At 41.3% G+C, this 25866-nt stretch overlaps 1 protein-coding gene across 2 annotated transcripts in view; it reads right to left on the minus strand.

Annotated features, from left to right (window-relative positions):
* The window catches only part of LOC148844442 (Calcineurin-like metallo-phosphoesterase superfamily protein), a 154005-nt gene that overhangs the window by 74786 nt on the left and 53353 nt on the right, over positions 1-25866 (minus strand). For both annotated transcript variants that reach the window (XR_016103479.1, XM_088958747.1), the window contains exon 4: positions 13659-13794. Coding sequence is in view for 1 of the 2 variants with exons in the window: in XM_088958747.1 (XP_088814873.1) it covers positions 13659-13794 (136 nt within the window). In the remaining variant the exon portion in view is untranslated. The remainder of the gene's footprint in view (positions 1-13658; positions 13795-25866) is intronic.

Consider the following 25866-nt stretch of genomic DNA (forward strand, 5'->3'; position numbering starts at 1 on the left):
TCTTCTTTCTCCCTTACTCTCTACCAGTTCGAACTACTTAAATAGAGCAGTTAAAACATATGCATATTTTTAGCCCTTGAATAACCATGTGTAATTAAGCTGTTGTTGTGTCTCCTTCATCAAAAGGTCCTGGAGTAAAGATCTATAAAAGAGCTCAATCTATCTTAGAAGAAAAACAGCCTTTTGAGAAGAAAGGACTGTTTAGAAAGTTGCAAAATTCAAAAGAAGAGGAAGAAGGTGGCGACAACTTGGGTTCAGAGAGAGAGATTTTCAAACATAATCTCTTCTCTTACTCCCTTAATTCTATTTCACTAATTTAAACTTTAGTAATTTACAAAGAAGCCCCTAGTTGGGAAGAAAATTAAAAAGACATAACATAAGAGAGAATAAAGCCCAGATTAAGGCCCATTACAGCAAAGAACATAAAAGATAAAAAATGATAAACAGCCTATAGGCCATTCGGCCCATCTTCTCTACACTCCCCCTCAAGCTGAGCATAGATGTCAATCATGCCAAGCTTGCTAGTATCATGCTGAAGTTTAGCCTTAGGAATGCCCTTGGTGAGGAAATCAGCTAATTGTCCTTCAGAGGTGATGAAAGGTAGACACACTTCTCCAGAAGCCACCCTTTCTTGAATGAAGTGTCTGTCAACTTCAATATGCTTAGTTTTTTCATGTTGCACCGGGTTGTGAGCAATGTTGATGGCGGCCTGGTTATCACAGTATAACATCATTGGCTTATCTTGCTCAATACCCAGTTCCTCCATCAAGAATCTTAGCCACAATAGTTCAGAAACTCCAAGAGCCATGGCTTTGTATTCTGCTTCGGCTGAAAATCGAGCAACAACTGATTATTTCTTGCTTCTCCAAGAGACAATATTACCTGCCACCAAGCTACAATACCCAGAGGTAGATCTTCTGTCATCAATGTTTCCAGCCCAGTCAGCATTTGTGCAGGCTTCAAGTTTTATATGGCCATGGTTAGCAAATAGAATTCCCTTTCCAGGGGAGCCCTTCAAATAACACAGAATCTGCTTTGCTGCTGCCATGTGAGTATCCCTGGGAGCATGCATGAATTGATTGATGCAACTGGCAGCATATGCAATGTCTGGCCGAGTCATGCATAGATAAAGAAGTTTTCCAAGTAGTCTCTGGAAGACTCCCTTATCTTCTAACAATATTCCATCGGAAGCAGAGAGTTTATGGCTCATATCGATAGGAGAAGCAACTGGTCTAGCACCAATCTTCCCTATTTCAGAGAGCAAATCAAGAACATACTTTCCCTGAGAGATAAGGATTCCATCCATGGACCTAGCAACTTCTATGCCAAGAAAGTATCTCAATTCCCCCAGATCTTTAATCTCAAACTTTGTATGAAGGAATGGTTTGAGATCATTAATTCCTGAGACATCATTACCAATCACAATAATATCCTCAACATACACAATCTGGTAAACGGCCAAGGATCCTCTCTTCTTCACAAAGAGGGTATGATCAGATTGTGTTTGTACATAGCCAAAGCTAACAAGGGCAGCCCTAAACCTTTCAAACCATGCTCTAGGGGACTGTTTGAGTCCATAAAGAGATTTCTTCAGCCTGCAAACCTTTCCATTCATATATGTTTCATACATCCCTGGAGGAAGAGACATATAGACCTCCTCATGTAACTCTCCATTTAGAAATGCATTCTTTACATCCAGTTGATAAAGTAGCCAGTCTGATGTGCAGCCAAAGATAGCAGAACTCTCACAGAAGTCATCTTGGCAACAGGGGCAAAGGTCTCCAGATAATCAATCCCATATGTCTGTGTATAGCCTTTTAAAACCAACCTAGCCTTGTACCTTTCAATGGTGCCATCAACATGATATTTGATAGTAAAAACCCACTTACAACCTACTGGGTCCTTCCCTTTAGGTAAATCAACCACTTCCCAAGTGTCATTCTTGTTCAAGGCATCAATTTCTGTTCTCATAGCATCTCTCCATTCTGGAATATTAAGAGCTTCTAACACAGACCTAGGAATTGGGTTAGAAACAACAGAAGAAAGGTAAGCAAAATATGAAGGAGAGAGCAAACTACAAGAAAGGTGTTTGGAAATTCAATGTGCAGTACACTTCATTTTTCCTTTCCTAATAGCAATGGGGATATCAAGGTTTGGGAAGGATGGCTCCAAAGGGGCTGTAACAGTACCTGTTGTCTCATCTGTAACAGGAAGTGCATGAGGCTCATGTGTTGTAGGGGAAACAATCTGCTCATTTCTGGCTCTCGGCCGTTGGTACAACCTAGGATTAAAATGAGGGCGAGGAGGTAAAGGAGGAGGTAAAGGAGGAGGAATAAGAACACTAGAATGAGAGTGAAGTGATTGATCCTCCCTTGACTCATTTGAAGGAGGAAGAGACTCGACAAAAGACTCAACTGGGACAGGAAGAGGAAGAGCAAACACCTGTGACAAATCCTCCCCCTTTGGACAATGTCTCTTTAGAAAAGAACCATAAAAGGAAGAAAGCTCATCAAAGGTGACATCCATTGAGACATACCGAGTGTCAATCTTCAGATCAAAACAACAGTAACCCTTCTATGTGGGGGAATAACCAAGGAAGATATGTGGGCTTTTGGTTCAAATTTATGTCTCTGGACACTTGGGATATGTACATAACAAGTGCAGCCAAAGACACGAAGTGGAATATGAATAAGATCCTTGTCCGGATGAAAAAGACTGAAGGGAGACTTAAACCCTAAAACCCTGGATGGCATACAGTTTATAAGGTAGGTAGTAGTGAGAACAACATCACCCCAAAATTTTGTAGGGACATGTGAGGCAAATAGAATACTTCTTGCAACTTCAACAATATGTCTATTTTTTCTTTCAGCAACTCCATTCTGTTCTGGGGTCCTAACATAGGAGCTTTGATGAATAACCCCTAAATCAGTGAGATAGCAGGTTAGGTTTTTCTCAAAATATTCTTTTGCATTGTCGGATCTGAAAATTTTAATTCTGGTATCAAACTAGGTTAGGACAAGTTCATGGAATTGCCTCACGAGTCTGAGAACTTCATCACGGGACTACATACAAAATATCCAAGTGAACCGAGAAAAGTCATCAATGAACAAGATAAAATATTTGTAGCCACCCATAGAAGGTAAGTGGTAAGACCCCCACACTTCAGAGTGCACAATATTAAAAGGAGAAGAAAATGTTTTACTACTCAGAGGATAACTGTTTCTACAATGTTTTGACAGTTCACAAGACTCATAATGATGACTGGACAAACTAATTCCCTTAAACAGTTCTGGGAATAAATGACTTAATGTAGAAAAAGAAAGATGACCCAAACGAAAATGATATAACATGACTAGACTGATGGACTTTGTAGATGCAGACCCAAAAGCAACTTTTCCAGGTTGTTCATGGCGTTGTCCAATAGTATCTAGCAGATATATTCCATTTGCCTTCCCAATCACCTTCTGAGACTCCAGATCCTGAAAAACACAGTAGGAAGGGAAGAACGTTACACAACAGTTTAATGACTTAGTTAGTCTACTTACAGATAACAAGTTTGTATTTAGTCTGGGTACATGAAAAGCAGAAGGAAGAACCAAGGAGTCTGTAGCCTTGATGGTTCCCTTGCCGGAGAAAGGGGCAAAAGAGGCATCGGTTAGGGTGATTTTGTCACATCCAAGAAATAAATCATATGAAACAAAGTAGAATGGCTGGTCATATGATCAGAAGCACCAGAATCAATAATCCAAGGGATCCTACGATTACCTGAAATGGTTGCACAATTGGCAGAAGCCTGTATACCTGAACAAGCAAATGCAAAAGAGGTTGAATTTCCTAGAGGGTTGGAAGAAGAGGTCACACCCTCTAGGTGACTGATCATCCTCCCAAACTTCTCATATTCTGCCTTCATAGCTGCTAAATGGTCACTAGCCGTCATCTCTTCAGTTTGGTATCTATCACTATCTGGACCGGCAGCAACATTGGCACTCCTTGCCTTTATATTATCAGACTTCTTCTGAAACCGAGGTGGTAGGAGCTCAGGATGCAATTTCCAACACTTGTCTTTAGTGTTTTGGCTTTTTATAGTACTCACAGATAATCTCTTTCTTCCTTGAGCTACTTGGAGTCCCTGCAACCCCCTTGGGTTTCACTCCCATATTAGCAAAGTGATCATTTATACCAGCCCCTTGGACCTAGACAAGTCTTCTGCTTTCTTCACTACTTACCAAGGCATATGCTTGAGACAATGAGACACCATCCTTGGATAAAATATTTTGCTTTGTAATGTCATACTCTGGATTTAGCCCTATCAAGAACTCAAAACACCCTGTTTCTCTCAACCAGTTTTCTATAGGTCTCAGCATCATTAGTGGTGTCCTAGGCTATAGCTTATATCAAATCTATTCTTGCCATAAAGACTTCAGTGTTGAGAAGTATACAGCTAATGGTTTCTCCCGTCTCAAATTCTTCACATCACTTCTTAACTTGTAAACCCTGGCCACATTTAATTTTTGGGAATAGGTTTCAGCAACATTATCCCAAATTTCCTTTGCTGAATTCATCCATAAATGGTATTGACTAATCTATGGTTGCATTGAGTTCACAAGCCATCCAATAATAGTATAATTTTCTTGCATCCACTTTTCATATGATGGAGCATCTTCCCGAGGAGCCTTTTGGCACCCGTAGATAAAACCCAATTTGCCTCTACTACAACAAATATAAAACTTTACTGATTGTGACCAAGCCAGATAATTAGTTCCATCCAGCTTGATTGTGGTCACAGCTAGTAGAGTCTACAGAGGCTCCCAGAACCTGTCCGGATTCAGCAACATGCTTGTTTTCAAAGTCTGAGGAGTTCGTCTTCTTAAATACTTCAAAAATGACTTCAAACAACTTCGAATAACAACAAATGAAGACAGAACAAAAATTGTGTTGTGAGCCAACCTCTATGTAGTCGTACCAGTAACCTGCGTTGCACCTGGAAGTTGGGAGAAACAGAGAAAACTCAGCCGCTCCTTGTATACTTCACAGAACACCAATCCACTTTATTCGATCTTCAAGAAGAAGAATGAGAAGGCCTCCAGTCACTAAGTTTGTCAAGAGGATGAAAAAACTCCCTGTGGGGCCCGCATTCAGATTTCTCTAGAAAATTAGGGTTTCAGGCAACACACTTTAATCTGTCAAGAGGATGAAAAAACCAGTCCCCTTCTCTCCAGAAACCACTAACAACTAGGCTGAAATAGGCTTCTTTAACTATTCATACGATTCAATTCTCATACACACTGTGTATGAGAAAAAAAGGTGAAAAAAAATAGGAAAAAACGAGCCTGCTCTGATGCCAAGAAGAAAAACAGCCTTTTCTGAAGAAAGGACTGTTTAGAAAGTTGCAAAATTCAAAAGAAAGTAGCAGAAATCAGAGTTCAAGAGGAGAGAAGAAGAAGAAGAAGGTGGCGGCAGCTTGGGTTTAGAGAGAGAATTTCAAACATAATCTCTTCTCTTACTCCCTTAATTCTATTTCATTAAATTAAGCTTTAGTAATTTACAGAGAAGCCCCTAGTTGGGCAGAAAATTAAAAAGGCATAACATAAGAGAGAATAAAGCCCAGATTCAGGCCCATTACAGCAAAGAACATAAAAGACAAAAAAGGATAAACAGCCTATGGACCATTCGACCCATCTTCTCTACAATCTCTTAGGACTCATCCAGTGTCAGACAGCCCCAGATTTCCAAGACCACTCCCATCAAAATTCCTGAAATTAGAAGCAAAATTGCAGCAGAATAGTAGATAAAGAGTTGATTTCCCATTTGCATCAGAGAAAGGATAACTTCTGAAGAAGTTTGTCTTCCATACATTGCTTCTGATCTATAGCTCCTTGATGTTCTCACAAAAGGTGTTGCAAAGAACAAGCTGGAGCATGATCTACGCAAGTTGGGAATGTGTGACATTTACTCCCAACTTGAGGGGGAGTGTTGAGTTGGTCCAAGTTATTTTTTATTTAGTTAAGAAGTTGTAGGGCTTTAGGCCCATTAGTTTATGTTTTTTTTTTAAGTTGTGACTACTCAGCTATATTAGTAGCCGCCCTACTAAGGGCATCCTTGTAATATCTCATCCTTTAAGTTAAGTATAAATATAATGAGAGGTAGGCAGCTAGGGTTAATTTTACAATCCTGTTTGAGTTTCTACTCTTTTTTCTTCTCCTTTCTTCTCTACTACTGAAATCTTCATCTTCCCCTTCTTTCCTTTCACAAGAAACTCGACTAAATATGCAATTAGTGATTTCTACTAAATGTAATCTGCAATCGACTTCTCCCCTTGTTTGAGATTATTTACTTGACATTTCAGTTCATAGGCCCTAGCAACATTGAGAGGCTGAGAGTAGGTTTCTTTCATCACTTCCCAAATTTCTTTTGTTGTTGTTGACAGATGTATTGTATGTACTGTACATAGGTTTAGTGCCCGTAGGGGTATTTTTGTAATTTTGTAGTCCTCTTGTGTTATACGGCCAATATAGTAAAAATACAAATGCTTCACTCGCTGAAGCAGTACTTTTTGAGGCCTCAAGTCTGCAACCTCTTCTCTTCTTCTTCCTCCTTCCTTTCTTCTTCTTCTTCTTTCTAGTCAACATGGTATTAGAGCAAAACCGACCAAGCCTGGAAAACAACCAGCTGAGGTCTCTCTCCACTGCTACGTAGAAGCCATAGTCCTGATGCTCGAAGACAAGGAAGAGGAAGCATTCTCTAGTGCTGCGGTTAGTCTCCACTGCCGAGTAGGGTTTTGCTACAAGAAAGCTGATTGTTCAACTTCCTAGCGCAGAAAAGGGTTCCGCTACAAGTTTTTTTTTTTCTTTCTTCACTCTCCAACTAGAGTTGCTCGGCTAAGAAGACTGTAGAAAACCATCCCAGAGGTTTGAAGAAGGATTCTGGCCTGCAGAGAAGATTGGGTCCATGAGTGTACTGCCTATTCACAGTTCGGGTGACCTAGGTACTGAACTGAAGTTTCTCTGTTTATGGTTCTCTTCTTGCACTATTTCGATGGACTGTTCATGCCCTAAAATCTGAGTAGGGACTGTTCGGCTATTTTTTTCCCCTCCTCCGATTGTGTGTTGCTCTATCAGCTCTCTAAGGGACTGTTGATGAACCCTAAACCCTAAGTGACTGTTCGGCTGCCCTGGAAAGTGGATATCAGCCGATTAGGTGTGGTGAACCACCACCTGTGTTGCTGTTCCTATTGAGAGAGCTTCATAAAAGTTGTAAAACTGTAGGTCATTCAGACCTGGTTACACTGCAAGTGCAGTGTTCGTATATTGTTCTGTGGACTCCTACAAAGGTAGGTCATACAAACTAGTACTACAGCTGCAGTGTTTGTGCTTGGTTCTCTGCGAAACCAAAATTCAGCAAGTGCCTTTGATTTTGTGTACCTCTAAACCTAGTGAACTGTAGCAGCTCTGTAAGGCAGTGTGCCTTTGGTTTTGTGTACCTTTAAACCTAGAACCATGAACAGTGAAGATTCAGCTACATCCGGAATCTCCACAATGCTGAATGGAATGAGTGGGAGCAGTGACCTATCCTTCCCTATGGCTGTTGTTCCTCTTGATGGTTAAATTACCTAAAGTGGTCAAGAGGGATCAAGTTATACATAACTGCAAAGGGAAAAATCGGCTACATAAATGGAAGAATCAAAGAACCACCTTCTGGAAATGCAGAACATGATAGATGGGATCAGGAGAATAGTATGGTTATGTCATGGCTTTTGATCTCCATGCAACCGCAAATAAGGAAGAAATTCATGTGGGCTGAAAGTGCAAATGAGATCTGGGAACAGGCAAAATCCACATATACTGAACCTCAACACTCTTCCGAGAGGGGATCTCTAGAAGAAAGCAGAAGATAAGGAAAAATTATGGTGCACAAATTGTCATAAGCCCCGACACACCGAAGATACTTGCTGGGATCTCCATGGGAAAACAAAGTGGGCTCAGGATCTACCTAAGAAGCAAGCCTTCGATGTAAGTAGAAGGCCTAGGCAACAAGGTACCAAAAAACACCACATGGCCAACATAGCTACTCTGGATTTGACCCAAGGGAGGATATTGTAAACTCCTTCCGTCACCATTTGGAGCTTTATGATAGAGCAATCCGCCAAGTGGATGCTCCTCCCACCACCTCTTTTGCATCCACATCAGGTAATCCTGCCACAGCTTTCCATGTTGCTTCTCACAACCTTGACTCTCCATAGATCATTGATTTTGGAGCCTCAAAACACATAACTGGTATGTCCTCTTACTTTCAAACTTATCACCCTCTTTCTGGAAGAGATAAAGTGAGACTAGCTGATGGATCATACACTTCCATAGCTGGTCAAGGAACTCTCCCTCTTCCCTTCGGCCTTACTCTTTCTGATGTTCTTCATGTTCCCAAATTCCCTATGAATTTGTTCTCAGTCAGTAGTGTTACAAATTCCTTAAACTGTTCTGTGACTTTTTTCCCTTCCTATTGTGTGATTCAGGATCTGGCCTCGGGGAGGACAATTGGTAGGGGACGTATGGTTGATGGACTCTACATGCTGGAGAATACGACTGGCCTTCATGTTACAGAGTCTGAGTCAGTTCAGAAAAAGTAAAATGTATTTGTGGCATTGTCGTTTGGGTCATTTGTCCTTTGAGTCCTTGAAAGTTGTTTTCCCAGAACTGTGTAAGTCGGTGTCTGTTTCTAATTTTTCTTGTCAAACGTGTCAGCTAAGCAAGCATTGTAGAACTCAATTTCCTCAAAGAAATAGTAAATCTGAGTTTCTTTTTCACATTGTGCATTCTGATGTGTGGGGCTCTGTTACTTTACCTTCTGAGAGTGGCTACAAGTACTTCATTACCTTCATTGACGATTATTTCAGATACACTTGGGTATATCCAATGCGAACCCGTGAGGAAGTACAAAAAATTATCCAAGATTTTCAGCGGATGGTCTTCACCCAATTTCAAACCGAGATTCAAATATTTCAGTCAGACAATGCAAAAGAGTTTTTTCATAGTGACCTCACGGAGTTCTTTGCTTCACATGGCTCACTTCATCGGAGCTCTTGTGCCCGCACACCACAACAAAATGGTGTGGCTGAACGGAAGAATTGACACCTCCTTGAAGTGGCACTGGGTCTACTACTCCACATGAATGTTCCCAAACGATTTTGGCTTGAGGCTATCCGTTGTTCTACATACCTCATTAACCGAATGCCCTCTCGTTGGTCAGAGTATAAAGCCCCACATCAACTTCTCTTTCCTAAGGCCCCTCTTCTTTCTATCCCTCCTCGTGTTTTTGGTAGTCGGTGCTTTGTCCAAAACCTATCTCCCACCCGTGGGAAATTGGACTCTCGTGCTATCCCGTGCATATTTCTTGGCTATTAATTCTCTCAGAAAGGGTATCGTTTCTTTGATCTTGTTTCTCAGAGATTCTATGTCTCCATGGATGTTACCTTTTTTGAAGATGAGCCTTTCTTTCCTGTTTCTCCTCAAGGGGAGTGTAGACATGAGGAGAAACTGGTTCAGCTTCCTCCTCTTCCTAATCCTTCTCCTCCTTCCCCTTCTCCTTCTGATCCTCCACCTTTCCGTGTTTTTTCTCGTCATCGTAAAGGCCAACCAGGTTCAAGAGCTATGGAGAATCCAGAAGCTGTACCTCAAGTGCCATCAAATTCCACGGGGGAAGATCATACTCACTTAGGTAACTTGACTCCCAATGATAGTCCTATCCTCCCTGTTACTAATGATCTTGACCTTCCTATTGCCCACAGGAAAGGTGTTAGGTCGTGCACCACTAAACACCCCATTTCCAACTTTGTTTCCTATGAGAACATCTCACCTTCATTTCATTCCTTCCTTACCTCCCAAGAATGTGGCAGAAGCTCTCTCAGTACCAGAATGGACAAATGCCATGAAGGAAGAAGTTGATGCTCTTCATAAGAATGGCACGTGGGAACTTGTTGATCTCCCCAAGGGAAAGGATCCAGTAGGATGTAAATGGGTATTCACTGTTAAGCATGGGGCTGATGGAACCGTAGAGAGGTATAAAGCTCGTTTAGTGGCAAAGGGTTTTACTCAAGTATATGGAGTTGATTATGCAGAAACCTTTGCCCCTGTTGCCAAAATGAACTCTATTAGAGTTCTTTTCTCTCTTGCTGCCAATCTGAATTGGGATCTACATCAGCTCGACATCAAGAATGCCTTCTTGAATGGTGACCTTGAAGAGGAAGTTTATATGGTTCAACCCCCCGGTTTTCTGGTTCAAGGAAATGAACATAAAGTTTGCAAGTTAAAGAAGTCTTTATATGGGCTGAAGCAATCACCAAGAGCTTGGTTCAACAGATTTCATACTGCAGTTCAGCAGAGGGGATACACGCAATGTCAGTCAGATCACACACTATTTGTAAAAAGGGGAGAAGGTAAAATGGCTGCCCTAATAGTATATGTGAATGACATAATTGTTACTGGTGACTGGAAGGATGAAATTCAAAGTTTGAAGGGCTTCCTTGCCACTTAGTTCGAAGTGAAAGATCTAGGACCTGCCAAATACTTCCTTGGAATTGAGGTTGCCCGATCAAAAAAGGGTATCTTCATCTCCCAAAGGAAATATGTCCTAGACTTGCTTAAGGACACTGGGAAGATTGGGGTTAAGCCAACTGACTCTCCCACTGACCCCAACCATAAGTTAAGTGACAGCCAAGGTGAACCTCTTAAGGATGTGAAGCAATTTCAGAGGCTTGTAGGGAGATTGTTGTACCTCTCTATGACTCGTCCAAACATAGCATATGTTGTTGGTGTCCTCAGCCAGTTCATGCATGCACCTAGGTCCACTCATCTTGAAGTAGCCGAGAGAATACTACGGTATCTTAAGAAGTTCCCGGGTGCTGGCTTATTATTCCAGAAACATAGACATTTGAGAGTTGAAATTTACACAGATGTGGATTGGGCTGGATCTCAAAGTGATAGGAGGTCTACTAGTGGCTATTGCACCTTTGTAGGAGGGAACCTCGCTACTTGGAAGAGTAAGAAGCAAACCGTGGTTGCTAGATCCAGTGCTGAAGCTGAGTACCGTGCAATGGCACACGGAGTAGCCGAAGGTATGTGGATAAAGAATCTATTGGGTGAGTTGGGTTTTCCAGTGGACAAACCATGACTCTACTCTTTGACAACAAGGAAGCTATAAGTATCGCTGCTAACCCGGTACTACATGATAGAACAAAGCACATTGAAGTTGACAAGCACTTTATCAGAGAGAAAATCATCACAGGCGAAGTATGCACTCCATACATCAGCTCTGAAGACCAACTAACAGACATCTTTACAAAAGGGCTAAACCATTCCAAACACCAAGATCTCTGTGACAAGTTGGGCATGATTGATATCTATGCCCCAACTTGAGGGGGAGTGTTGACAGATGTATTGTATGTACTGTACACAGGTTTAGTGCCCGCAGGGTTACTTTTGTAATTTTGTAGTCCTCTTGTGTTGTACGGCCAGTATAGTATAAATACAAATGCTTCACTCGCTGAAGCAGTACTTTCTGAGGCCTTTAGTCTGCAGCCTCTTCTCTTCTTCTTCTTTTTCTTCTTCTTCTTCTTTTTCTTCTTCTTCCTCCTTCCTTTCTTCTTCTTCTTCTTCTTCTTCTTCCTCCTTCCTTTCTTCTTCTTCTTCTTTCTGCTCAACAGTTGTTTTTGCCCACAAATAATTTCGGCTAATATGAGGCTGCATAGAGTTACACAGCCAAGTCATGACCAAATAGTTCTCTTGAACCCATTTGGCATATGAAGGATCTTCCTTGGCTGGTGTTTTTACATCTCCACTCACATAGCCTAACTTCACTCTACCCCCAATCACCATCATGGCTGAATGAGCCCATTCCAAGTAGTTAGAACCATCAAATTTAACAATAGTGATCTGAAAATTGTTTTCCCCCATGATTCCAGCCCCCAAAAAACCTTCCCCTTGAGTCTTAAACTCAGCTCCTTCCATTTCTGTAATAGGTTTTTCAAGAGAAACCAGTTCTCAGTAAAGGGATTTCACAAAAACAGGTTTGGAGGCTGTAAATGAGTCTAGAATTCACTCAGAAAACAATTTTAATGATAAAACAGATTGAGGAACCAGACAAAAAAAAAAGATAAAGATCAGGTCTGATCATAGGGTTAAGGACACTTGGAGAAACCTTGTAAGAACAACAGCAATTCTCAGACGCACCCTCCAAAAAAGATTCACAGTAAGGTTTTTCTCAGCCGCCCTCCAAAAAAGGTTCAAGATCAGATTTTTTTCAGCCGCACCCTCTAAATAAGGCTCAAAGTCAAAAACTAGTTGTAGGGTTACGAATAAACCCTAGAAAAAACTCTGAGAAAATAAAAGAAACTCTGCCGCCCCTTCTAGATAAGCCCAACTTATCTCTTACTGCTACTGACCTCAAGAAGGGATGAAAACTTACCCAGAAAACTCTGATTGCCACCTTCAATCTTGATCAAAAGCTAATCTCGATCCCTTTATCCTTCTCTGATTCTTTCTGATTAACAAAAGATACTCTCCAATCTTCGGACAGCTGCTAAAAATTTCTGGTAACCTCCAAGAATCAGCCGAAAGAAAGGTTCTTTCTAAACTTCCAGCCCTAGCCAATTCTCGTGTGGTCGGCTGGATTAGACTCACATGAGAAGCCCTGGATCGTGCTCAGATACCTAGTAGACAAATCTGGACTGTAATCAGTCCAATTCTTGATGCAGATTAAAAAGAAAAAACTGGCGAAGAGAAGAAGAAGAGGGAGGAAGAAAGAAGAAAGAAAAGAGTGATGGGCTATATCTGCCGCCCCACTCATCTATTTATAATGATATTAAAAAGATAACAATTACATTAAAGCCCCAACTGCTTACATAGGCAAATAACTAATAAACTAACATTGCTAACAGCAGCCTAACAACAAATATAAAAAGGACTAACTAACAGCAGCAGTGGGGACCACAATAAATAAAAAACAGCAGTAGTCATTGCTCTACATCTCTACAGATATAAATGGTTTTCACACCAAAAACTTAGGGTCACTACCTAATGCTGGACCTGGTTCTGAGGACCTTGGGAAGGGTGGACTAGATATAGGCCTAACATTTGACATTTTCTTGAACGAAGGGACCACTCTGACTCAACCCACATCATCTTGATTCTTGAGATTTACCATTGCACCAAGCAACATCCTTGCCAGACCAAAAATTTAATCATCGCATATTCTTTGCTCTGGATCTTTCCAATTTATTAATTAGGAACTCTTGCACCTGGTGTCCAATTTTATGAACATGTATTATAATTTCCCTATTTTGTCACAATCTATTTATCCTTGTAAAGGATAAAATTAATTATCTTGAGTAATTAACTGATCTTGTGGATGCTATTTAATTTCCTATTTACTGTTATAAATATTGACAAACTTTTAGATTCTCATACAGATAGCTTTTCAGTGTTTTCCTCGCTTTGCATTTTCACCAATAAAAACAAATTATTTGCATACTAGATAACTTTAATATTTTATTAAATTATACATAAAGCCTGAATTCATCAACATAAATGCACCATATAACTTCCAGGCAACTTCCACCCATTCTCAGGACAAACTGTGAGCTTCAGTTAATGCATATGCTCATTTACCTCTGGATGATGAGAGTGGAAACCTGTGTAACCAATATCATGGTTCCCAGAAATGTAATATGCTGGGACCTTTAAATTTCTCCTATGACGGTTCAGATTGAAGATGTGTTTGAAGCGACTCAATGATTCCTGCCACCTGTTAATGCAAACATTGGATGGTAAATAACTGAAAAAATAAGTGAGAAAAAGGAGCATCACGATGCTCAGGATGCATAACTTATTGTCCAGCATTACATTGATAAAAAATACCTGCACCTACATGGAACAACAAGAAAAAATTGTCCTTCCAATATCATCTAAAGGGTCCCACCCATGTTAAAAAGTGTCTCTTGGTTGTTGTGTTTGTGAGCTTTCTCTGAGGTTAATTAGCAAGGAATTTAAATTTGTCATTTAGACATGGATATATTGGGGTTAGAGCATTTGTTATTATGAGATATGTTAAAAGAAGACCAAAATTTGAGTTGGTCTTTCTTAGTATCTCACAGTTCCTGCATAACAATTGTGATTATTTTTTGGTAATAAATAAAAGAGAAAAAATTAATAAAGAAAAAAGAGAGTACTAATTTGTTTCAATCAGCATTGACTAAACATTAATTAGAGGGAAAATTTAAGAATTAATGCTAGTATCCATTGCTAGCAAGAAAACTTTCCTATGTAAAGGAATGTACTAATTTGTTTCAGCAGTGAATGAATTGAGTCTTTGAGCATCATGTGCCTTGGTGGTGTGATTCCAAAGACTCTTAAATTCAAGGTTGTGTGATTCATCTCGCCATTCTCATTCTCAGCATCATATCCTTCACTTTTTTTGTTTTTATTTTTATTTTTATTTTTTATCAAGAGTAAGAGAATTTTATTAGAGAAATGAAAAAGCAGAAGGCTCAAAGGGAGGTGTGAGATGCACCCTCCCAAACTAAAAAAACAAATTACAAAGAAGCCCAAAACAACTGATCCCTATTAACCCCTTGTTTGGCTAGGGTGTCAGCCAAACCATTAGTTGATCTTCTCTCCCACTAAACTTTTAGAGTCATGTTACTGCTAAGGCAATTAAACTTCTTCAACCAACCTATAACCAACTTGGAGTCCCCTTCAACCAATGGCTTGTTGAAACTTAATTGTCTTGCTACCTGTAAACCTTGAATATCTGCGCAAGAAGCTCAGCTCAAGCTGAATCTCCCACACCAACTGGACCAGAGAAAAAGTGCAACAACCCCTCCCTCTTTATTCCTAAATACACCTCCAATTCCTAAACGCCTTGGGTTGCCAAAACTGCTACCATCAAAGTTAAGTTTAATAAAATCTTCTTCTGGTTGGATCCAAGAAGAAATAAGCTTATCCTTCCTTTGAAGAACTTTTTGCCACTAAACCCCACTTCCTCCAAATATCATCAAAGGAGAAATGTTAGAACAAGCCCAAGGTTTTTACCCAATATATCACCTGGTAGATATATAGTCTACCACCTCTTCCACACCTTTTTTCATGAAAAATTCTAGTATTTCTTTCCTCCCAGATCAACCAAATCAAAGTGGCCCTTGTGCATCTCTATAAGATTGCACTTCTTTTATTTGGCCATCTAAAAGTGGAAAGGTCAAAGAGGGCATGTAACTCCAATGGTAAAGTCCACCTGCACTCAGAAAAGAATCTTTCCCAGTAAGAAATTATGTTTCAGCTGATCTATAACCTGGGATATACTACTAGGTAACCTGAAACCTTGCATAGCATGAATTAGTAAGCTCTGGACCACACTATTAATTAAAGTGTGCCTTCACGCTAGAGATAAAGTTCCACTCTTCCAAGTGGCTAGCTTGGCATGAACCCGATCTATAACAGGAACTAACATAGCTCTAGTTACACAACCAGTAAACCCAAGTATTATCCAGCTTTGAGAATATAGGAACTGTAGAGATTGGTTCATGTTTCTTACATTTTTCCTTTTCTGGCTCTTGGGACCACTCTTTTATGTTGTAACTTATGTACACTATCTTTTGTTTTATTCTTTCTTGTAAGATAAGGGCATAATTGTCCTTTCCATAACATTGTATTCTTTCTTATATAAGTTAATCAATTCTGGGCGTATGATGGAAGAGACAACAGACCCTTTCATTCTCAGCTTTTCTTCTCTGATTTGAACTAAGTTGACATGGCATCAGAGCAGGTTTTTCAACCTGTCCTTGATTGAAATCTGTTTAGGCCTGTGAGATCGACCCATCTACTTCAGTTTTGGATCTCGTAGGTTGCTGTACTGATCTGCACATCTCTGCTGTTCTTTCTCTGGAAGATCACCATCAGAAATAGGGTTTCTTCTTTTTCTCACAACTGGCTACTCCAAACACTGTGAAACTTCAGATCTGAAGTCGCTCAGGTCAGATCTATATAGATATTTAATTTAGTTCTGGTTTGGATTCCTTTTGAAGGGTGTTTTGCCCTTCTTCTTGTTCAACAGTCCACAAAACTTACCTTTTTTGGACTGTTATCAGTTTGAAAATTCCGTGTGGCTGGTTTCTTTATCGGATTTTGATTCCTCCTTGTGGTGTGTGATTAGACACATATTCCATCGAGTTTTGGATTCATTTGGACCTTCGGCTTCTCTCTTTCTTAGTTTTCTTTGCTTATTCATTGCTGAAATGGCCATGGAGAAAAGGGATATTTTACCAGTAAAGTTCAATGGGACAAACTATGCCTTCTGGAAATTCCATTTCCAGTTCTATGTTAAGGGAAATAGCCAATGGGGATTTGTGGATGGTTCCACTGTTGGTTCGGCTGTCTTAGTTTATATGTTTACCTTTTGTTGGGTCTTAAGTCATTAGTTAGTGGGCCTTGTTACTGGGCCTAATCTTACTTAATGTTTATTTCGACTAGGTGTCCCATCACTAATCAGGGGCAGTCTTGTCCATTCATGTAACATTATGTAATGCCTTTATATATAATAGATTAGGGCTGGGCGAAGTGATAACTGCCGCCCATTTCATTTCTGTTCCTCTTCTTCTTCCTCTTCTACTCTCATTCGACAGCCCTATTTCAGCAAACATGGTATCAGAGCACTGATCTTACGACTGGTTACAGCAGCCGCATCTTCTTCTACTTGCAGGTAACTCTCCCATTCTTCTTGTTGGTTGCTGCAAAGAAACCCTAGGGTTGGTCGTAGAACACAGCTAGACCTACATCTAGGGTTTCCCTTGGTTGTAGGGCCCAAGGGGAGTTAGACCCAGAGGCTGATGCCCTAATAGACACAGTACAGAAAACTGTAGCAATTCGGCTAAGATAGATCTACACAGATCTAGGTGGAAGGACTGATTTCAGCAGTCTTAGAACTGCTCGTGGGTGAAGTTATAACCTGCGGCAGCAGTGTTTAGCACACAGTAGAAGCCAACACAGCAAGTTGCAGTGTAGTACTCGGTGACAGCAGCAATTTGGGCACAGTGTGCAGTGTTTCAGCTCTGTGTCTGGTTCTCAGGACTGAGTTTACAATGCAGCAAGTTCCGTAAGTGTGAAACAGTTCTCTATACATTGGAGTTACAGTCTTGACACTTACAAGTAAGTGAAGATGTCTTCGATATCCGGGGAAGTGTCTTCTAGAGATGTTAGGGCTTATGGGAGGTCTCCTAATCTGGAGAATCCAAATCTGCATAGCCTACAGATCACAAGTGTGTTGTTGGATGAGTACAACTTCAGGGAATGGTCTGTCACAGCCATGCTTTTCATCACATCCCGTGAACTCACTGGTTACTTAGATGGGCGGAAGAAGGAACCAGAAGTGGGAAGTGCTGAATATGGAACTTGGCGCAAAGAGAATGCTACAGTTATGTCCTGGCTACTTGCCTCAATGACTCCAAGAGTAGCCAGGACTGTTCAACATTTTTCCACGGCTGCCAAGATTTGGGAAAATGTTTCTAAAATCTATGGGCAGAAAAAGAATAATGCCAGAGTTTACAGATTGAATCAAGATATTGCTGCCCTGAGGCAAGGAGATATGAGTGTTGCAACATATTTTGCTACACTAGAAGGACTATGGGAAGAGTTAGATCACCACCTTATCATTGACTGGGAGAGTGCTGGAGACAAAGAGAAGCATGACAAACAAATTGAAGAGGGTAGAGCATTTAAGTTTCTTCTGGCCTAGATCCTATATATGAGAGCATAAGATCCCAAATTCTGGGAAGGGATGAAATGCCAGACTTACATCATGTCTACTACCTTGTGAGGAATGAAGAGGTGAGAAGAAAAGAGATGCAGGCTGATACTCAAACAAAACTAGCTGAACAGCCTGTGGAGCATTCGGCCCTAATCTCTACAAATCAAAGGGGAAAAAGGTACTCTGACAAGAGACATCTGAAGTGCACCCACTGTGGAGGGGAAATGCATGTGAAAGAGACCTGTTGGGTTCTCCATCCGCATTTGAAGCCAGCTGCATTGAGGAAAGATAAGAAGCATCAGAAGGGTCAATCTGCAAGTGTGAATTTGGCTATGGGTCAAAGTGATGATGGTTCAAAACACACATCTACAGTTACTTCCTCTTCCATGGGACAGACTTCTAATTCCCCTCGAACTGAGTCCTTGGGTTTTACTGCCGATGAGGTAGAGGTACTTAGCCGGGCCCTAGCCCGTCTAAGGACCAATTCTCTTCCATCCTCCTCCCTTGCCAGATCAGGTAATGTCTCTACCTTTAGTGCTACTAGTTCTATTGATCCTACCTCTTGGATTATTGATTCTGGTGCAACTGACCACATGACACACATGTCTTCTCTATTTTCTTCCTATCATTTAATGTCTGGCCAAGATAAAATGAGGGTTGCTGATGGTTCTCTCTCTACCATCTCTGGGAAGGGAGTGGTTGACCTAAGCAAGGACCTCTCACTAAAATTTGTCTTGCATGTTCCCAATCTTTCTTCAAATCTCTTATCTGTTTCCAAGCTTACCAAAAATTTGAATTGTAGCATAACCTTTTTTCCTATTCACTGTGGCGTTCAGGACAGTTTGACGAAGAGAACGATTGGGAGCGGTCATGAGTGTGGAGGTCTCTATTACCTTAATGCAGACATCAGTTCGGCCTTGCAAACATCTGCTACGTGTAGTCAGTCCAATGTGGAGTCAATAGCTAGGTTACATCTATGGCATGCTAGGCTAGGTCATTTACTTAGGAACAAGTAAGGCCTCCACAACACTTCTGGGAAGGGGAACACTATCAATGGATATAGAAAAGCATGAAAAGAAGATGAGACATTCTCATAGGACAAGAAGTGAGATATGGGGTGGTGTGTGGTGCATGATCAGGCACCCTTCCTTTCTGCAATAAGAAGGTCAAATCACAACCTGAAGTGTCAATATCAATAGGTTCAGGAACATCAACTAGAACAATAGTACTTGGGTGAGGTAAAGGATCCAGCCCCTGAGATTCTGATGGCATTGGTGGCATAGTTTCCGGTGGCTCTGTGGTAAATGAACTCTGTTGGCCTTGTTTTTTGTAGCACAATCTCTAGAAGACACAAAATGGAAGAGGATCGAGAATAGAAGGCAACAAAACTTGAGTTTGACTCTATTTCTCCTCAACTCAACTCTCCCCCTGAGGAGAAACAAGAAAGTAGGGGACATCTTCAAAGAAAGAGACATCCATAGAGACAAAGCATTTTTTAGACACAAGGTCAAAGCAACGATAGCCTTTCTGAGCAAGGGGATAACTATTAACAGTTGTTTATGTTCTCAGGTTTAGTACCGCAAGGGTACTGTTGTAATTTTCTCGTCTTTATGTTGTACGATTGGGCCAGTATTAATAATAATACTAACTCTCGCCCATTGAGTTAAGGAGGGTTCTCAGTCCACTCGAGGCTCCTCTCTTATCTCCCTCTTTATTCTCCTCTCTTCTCTAGTTCTTGCTCAACATGGTATCAGAGCAAGTCGTCCAGGCCTAAAGGGTGGTGTCAAGCAAACCTGTTGTTCAATGTCGAGCAGATGGTCTTCTTCATCTTCTAGTCCAGAAGTTATAGAGACTCTTCATCTCCCAGAGATGGCTCCATCGAACTGCTAATCTGGAGTACGCTTCGACCCAGAAGTCATAGAAACCTTTCATCTTCCAGAGCTGGCCCCATCGAACTGCTAATCTGGTGTACTCAATTCGACCCAGAAGTCATAGAGACCTTTCATCTTCCAGCCCAGAAGTTGCATCCACTGTCTGTTTGACTGTAGAGAGGTTATCTCTTGAGGTTCGTAGAGTGAGTTCTAGCTTACAGAGAAGCTATCTTCTGAAGTTAAAAGAGGTACTGGTCATCTACCATTCGGCTACCCTACTGATTGACTGGTTATTGATTGAATGTTCAGCCAATTGATGGACTGTTGATTGACTGTATTCCTTAACAAGTTGTTGTATTCAACTGAGTTTTTTTTTTATTCCTTCAACCCTATGATGGAATGTTGATGCCCTGAAGCTGATGTTGTATTGATCTTATTGATTGACTGTTCGGCTACTCTGTTAATCTCAACAATTGTTTGGCTATCAGGCGGCTTGCCGATTGTGTGGTGAACTCCACCATCTTTTCCATTCTGTTGGGAGGTCATATGACCTCGGTTCATTTGTAGGTCATTCAGACCTGGTGATGTACTGCAACTGCAGTATTTTTTTTTTTAGTTTCTTAAAAGGATTGTAGGTCATACAGACTTGTTCCAGTGTTGCATCAACAGGGTTCAGCCTTTACTCCCAGTGAAACCGTAGGTCAGAAGGACCTGTTTTCAGCAATAGCCTTGTACGGTAGTATTCATTTGGTTCCTCTTTTTTTTAATCCCGATATCATGAGTAGTGAAGATTCAGCCACATCTGGAGTTTCCTCAATGATGAACAATCCTAGTGGGGATGCAGTTGTGTTGGTAGCAAAAAGGGGTGCTTCTACCAGTGTGGGATCTTCTTCTAGGAAAGGAGATCTCCAGAAAAAAACTGAAGATAAGGATAAATTGGGGTGCACTCATTGCTAGAAATCCCGACACACCAAAGATACCTGTTGGGATCTTCATGGGAAACCAAAATGGGCTCAAGATCTGACTAAGAAGCAAGGTTCAAAGGTGAATAAGAGGCCAGAACAGCAAGGTACAAAGAAATATCACATGGCCAGCATGGTTACTCGGGAGAATCAGCCCTCCACTTCTACTGTGACTCAGACACATCTCACTGGATCTGACCCGAGGGAGGATCTTATAAATTCCTTCCGTGACCATTTAGAGCTCTATGGTAGAGCACTTCGTCAGATGGATGCTCCTCCCTCAACCTCATTTGCATCTACGTCAGGTAACCCTGCCACAGCTTTCCATGTTACTTCTCACACCCCCAACTCTCCATGGATCATTGATTCTGGAGCATCAAAACACATGACTGGTACGTCATCTTACTTTCAAACCTATCACCTTCTTTCTGGAAGAGACAAGGTGAGACTAGCCGATGGATCATATACTTCCATAGCTGGTCAAGGAACCCTATCTCTTCCTCTTCGTCTTACCCTTTCTGATGTCCTTCATGTTCCAAAATTTCTCATTAATTTGTTCTCTGTTAGTAGTGTTACTAATTCCTTGAATTGCTCAGTGACCTTTTTTCCTTCTCATTGTGTGATTCAAGATCTGGCCTCGGGGAAGACGATTGGTAGGGGACGTATGATTGATGGAATTTACATGCTGGAGAATAAGGATGGTCTTCATGTTACAAAGTCTATGAGTCAGTCCTACAAGAAGAGAGTCTATTTATGGCATTATCGTCTAGGTCATTTGTCTTTTCAGTCTTTGAAAGTTATATTCCCAGAACTGTTTAAGTCAATGTTTGTTTCTGATTTTTCTTGTCAAACGTGTCAATTAAGTAAACATTGTAGAACTCAGTTTCTTCAAAGAAATAGTAAATCTGAATCTCCTTTTCACATTGTCCATTCTGATGTATGGGGCCCTGTTACTTTACCATCTGATAGTGGCTACAAGTATTTCATTACCCTCATTGATGATTATTCTAGATATACTCGGGTATACCCGATGCGAACCAGGGAGGAAGTACCAAAATTCATTCAAAATTTCCAGCAGATGGTCTTAAATCAATTTCAGACAGAAATTCAAAATTTTCAATCAGAAAATGCCAAAGAATTTTTTCATAGTGACCTCACAGAATTTTTTGCCTTGTGTGGTTTTCTTCACTATAGCTCTTGTGCCCGCACGCCACAACAAAATGGTGTGGCCGAACGGAAAAACCAACATCTCCTTGAAGTGGCCCGGGCTTTACTACTTCATATGAATGCCCCCAAACGTTTTTGGCTTGAAGTTGTTCTTTGTTCCGCTTACCTTATAAATCGTATGCCCTCTCGTTGGTTAGAATACAAAGCCCCACATCAACTTCTCTTTCCTAAGGCTTCCCTTCTTTCTATTCCTCCTCGTGTCTTTGGTTGTCAGTGTTTTGTCCAAAATCTGTCTCCCACCTATGGGAAATTGGATTCTCGTGCTATCCCTTGCATATTTCTTGGTTACTCCTTTACTCAGAAGGGATACCGTTGTTTTGATCCTGTTTCTCGGAAATCCTATGTCTCCATGGATGTTTCTTTCTTTGAAAATGAGCCTTTCTTTCCCGTTTCTCCTCAGGGAAAGTGTAGACATGAGGAGAAACTGGTTCAATTTCCTCCTCTTCCTAATTCTTCGCCATTGGCTCAGTCTCCTCTTCCTAATCCTTCTTCCCCGTCTCTTCCTGACCCTTTGCCTTTTCGTGTTTTTTTATCGTCGTCGCAAAGGCCAACCAAATTCAAGAGTTATGGAAAATCCGGAAGCTGTACCTCCAGTGCCACCAGACTCCTCGAGGGAGGATCATACTCACTCAGGTATTTTGGCTCCCAATGATGTCCTTGAATCTATTGAAAATGATCCCTCTGCTGCTAATGACCTTGACCGTCCTATTGCTCACAGGAAGAGGGTTAGATTGTGCACCACTAAACATCCCATTTCCTTGAATCTCTATTGAAAATGATCCCCCTGCTGCTAATGACCTTGACCGTCCTATTGCTCATAGGAAGAGTGTTAGATTGTGCACTACTAAACATCCCATTTCCAACTTTGTTTCCTATGAGAACATTTCACCCATATTCCGTGCTTTTCTTACTTTCATTGACAATGTTCCTATCCCTAAGAATGTGGCAGAAGCCCTTTCAGTTCCTGAATGGACAAATGCCATGAAGGAAGAAATTAATGCCCTTCATAAGAATGGCACATGGGATCTTGTTGATCTTCCTAAGAGAAAGGTTCCGGTTGGATGTAAATGGGTGTTCACTGTCAAACATAGGGCTGATGGAACAGTGGAGAGGTACAAAGCTCGCTTAGTGCCAAAGGGGTTTACTCAAGTGTATGGAGTTGATTATGCTGAAACGTTTGCTCCTATTGCCGAGATGAACTCCATTAGAGTCCTTTTCTCCCTTGCTGCTAATTTGGACTAGGATTTACATCAGCTTGACATCAAGAATGCTTTCCTGAATGGTGATCTTGAAGAGGAAGTTTGCATGATTCAACCCCCCTGGGTTTTTGGCTTGTTAGTGAAGGGGTATTTCGGTCTTTGTACCTGTTGAGAATGCTGATGTGTACTATTATGTTAGTTCGAGTGCCTCTTACTTAAATAAGGGCACTTATGTCTTTTCCAATTATATTAAATAATATAATAACAGGTCTGGCCGAAACTAGGGTTGACTTTTTCCTAATTCGAACCAGACCTTTTCTCTTCTTCTTCCTCTTTCTTCCTTCTTCTTTCCTCTCTTCCTTCTTACTCTTTACTTTTCAGCTAACAAACAAAACAAACTTCTAGGGCAGGCCGAACTTCAACATGGTATCAGAGCCACATTAAACAAATCAGACTTGCTAGAATTCTGTTTTCTACGCATTCAAACTAGGGTTTCTCTTGGATTTCTCGGCCGTTGGTTGGAGACTGGGAAAAGGGCTGAAAAGGAGTGATCGCCCTCTTCCCTTGGAGGTTTCTATGCCTCCGGTGCATGTGGAGCAGTGGTGTTTCATTCCTTCATGTGGTTGGCCTTCAGGCGATGAGGTAAGGAGTTTTTTTTATGCATAATTTCTGTTATGGAACACATGAGAGGTGTGGTACAGATCGTATGATGGGTTTTCAGATTGCAGTATGCTAGGGTTTATGCTGGTTTGTGTGTGATTTGAAGGGAAGTAGTGTTTACTTAATGGTGAAACTTCCGGTAGCTGTAGAGTAGGGTTTGTGGTGTTACAAGTACGGTTATCAGCCTTTATTATTGCTGAAATCAGTGTGCAGATTTCGGTGAAGTGTCTGTGTTCAATGTGCAGTGTGTAGTGCTCAGGATTTAGTGATAAGGGAATTCGGCAATGGCAGATAACGGTGATAGTAAACCTAGTGTGATGATATCTACTGACTACCTGAATGTCCAAATGACCTCCATTAAACTGAATGGAGAGAATTATGTCCCTTGGGCCAAATCTGTAGAGGTTTTTCTGAAGGCAAAGAAGGTAAAGCACATAAGAGAGGAGAAACCCCCACTAATTCTCAGGAGTACGAAGACTGCGAACAGAAAGATGCACAGATCATCACATGGTTGTGGAACAGCATGAAACCCAGAATCAGTGTGAACTTCATGTTTCTTGACACAGCCAAAGAGGTGTGGGATCATGCTAAGAAATTCTATTTTGGTCAGGATATCACAACTAGGGTATATCAACTGTATCAGGAATACTTCAATCTGCAACAGGGAAATCAGAGCCTTGAGAAGTACTATGCCAGTATGAGAAACATCCGTAATGAGTTAAATGTCTATCATCCTCTCACCAATGATGTCAAGGTTCAACAGCAACAGAGAGAGCAACTTGATGTGATTCGGTTTCTGGTGGGATAGAAGCCTGAGTATGAACCAGTACGAGCCCAAATACCAGGAGGATCTGCCCTTCCATCTTTAGAGGTGTTTGCTCGTCTTCGGAGGACTTCCATTGGATCTATGGAAAACTCTAATATCTCAGATAAATCAGCATTTGCAGTGTCGAGAGGTCGAAGTGGCATAAGTGGGGCTCGAGGAGCCCAGCCTGGCTGTGGTGGCAGTAGTGGTCCAGTGTATGGCCGGAGTGGTAGTGGGGGATCTACACATATCTGTGGTGGTGGTCGTACTAGAGGCAGAGATTCAGGGGGAGCTCGTGGTAGAGGACGTGGCTTAGGTCCACGGAGGTGTAATCATTGTGGTTTGGATGGACATACTATTAACTATTGCTATGACTTACATGGTTCACCCTCGACATGGGCCAACCATGCCATGACTAGTGACACCAGTTCCAGCTTTAGATAGGAGAACCGGTCAGCTGACCAGATGCCTTCTACCTCTTCAGATGGTCCAGGCAAGGAGATGGTGAGTGCTCCTCGTGATGAGTATGAAATGTTTGTTCAACCCACGTCGCAGCAGAACACAACTACCTTTGCACACTCAGGTATGGCTTGTTTGGCATCCACACCCAACCCCTGGATTATTGACTTTGGAGCCTCCGATCACATGACAGGAACTACAGGTGTGTTTTCATCTCTCACTCATTGCTCAACATCACAATCTGTTACCCATGCTAATGGCTCCACATCATCTATTCGCAGTGTTGGTAATGTTGACTTAGACCCTGTATCCCTATCCTCTATTTTATATGTACCTAAGGTTCCATTTAATCTTATGTCTATTAGTAAGCTGACCAAGTCCCTTAATTTCTCCATTACATTTTACCCCTCTATGTGTGTTTTTCAGGATCTCAAGACGGGGATGAAGATTGGTGGAGGGCATGAAGCCGGTGGACTGTATTATCTTGATGGTGGTGGAAGAACGTCAACGGCCCTTCAGTCATCTATTTCTCCTCTCCAGTGGCATTTTAGATTTGTTCATCCTTCGCTGAAAGTGCTGAAGTCCTTGGTCCCTTCATTGAGTCAACTTTCTGTTCTAGATTGTGAGTCGTGTCAATTTGGGAAACACCATCGTGTTCCCTTTAGTTCTAGGATTGATAACCGTGTGTCGAGTCCTTTTTCTTTAATTCATTCAGATGTTTGGGGTCCTTATAAAGTGATGTCATATAATGGATGCAAATATTTTGTTATTTTTGTTGATGACTTTTCAAGAATGACATGGCTCTATTTTATGAAAGAAAGAAGTTCCTTCCCGGGTCCTTGATATGAGAACCCCCTTTTCCCTTCTTTACCCAGACAAGGAGTTGTTCATTGTTC

This window comes from Nelumbo lutea, chromosome 8, assembly GCF_056320005.1.
Source record: "Nelumbo lutea isolate HS-2025 chromosome 8, American lotus-T2T, whole genome shotgun sequence".
NCBI classification, from domain to species: Eukaryota; Viridiplantae; Streptophyta; class Magnoliopsida; order Proteales; family Nelumbonaceae; genus Nelumbo; species Nelumbo lutea.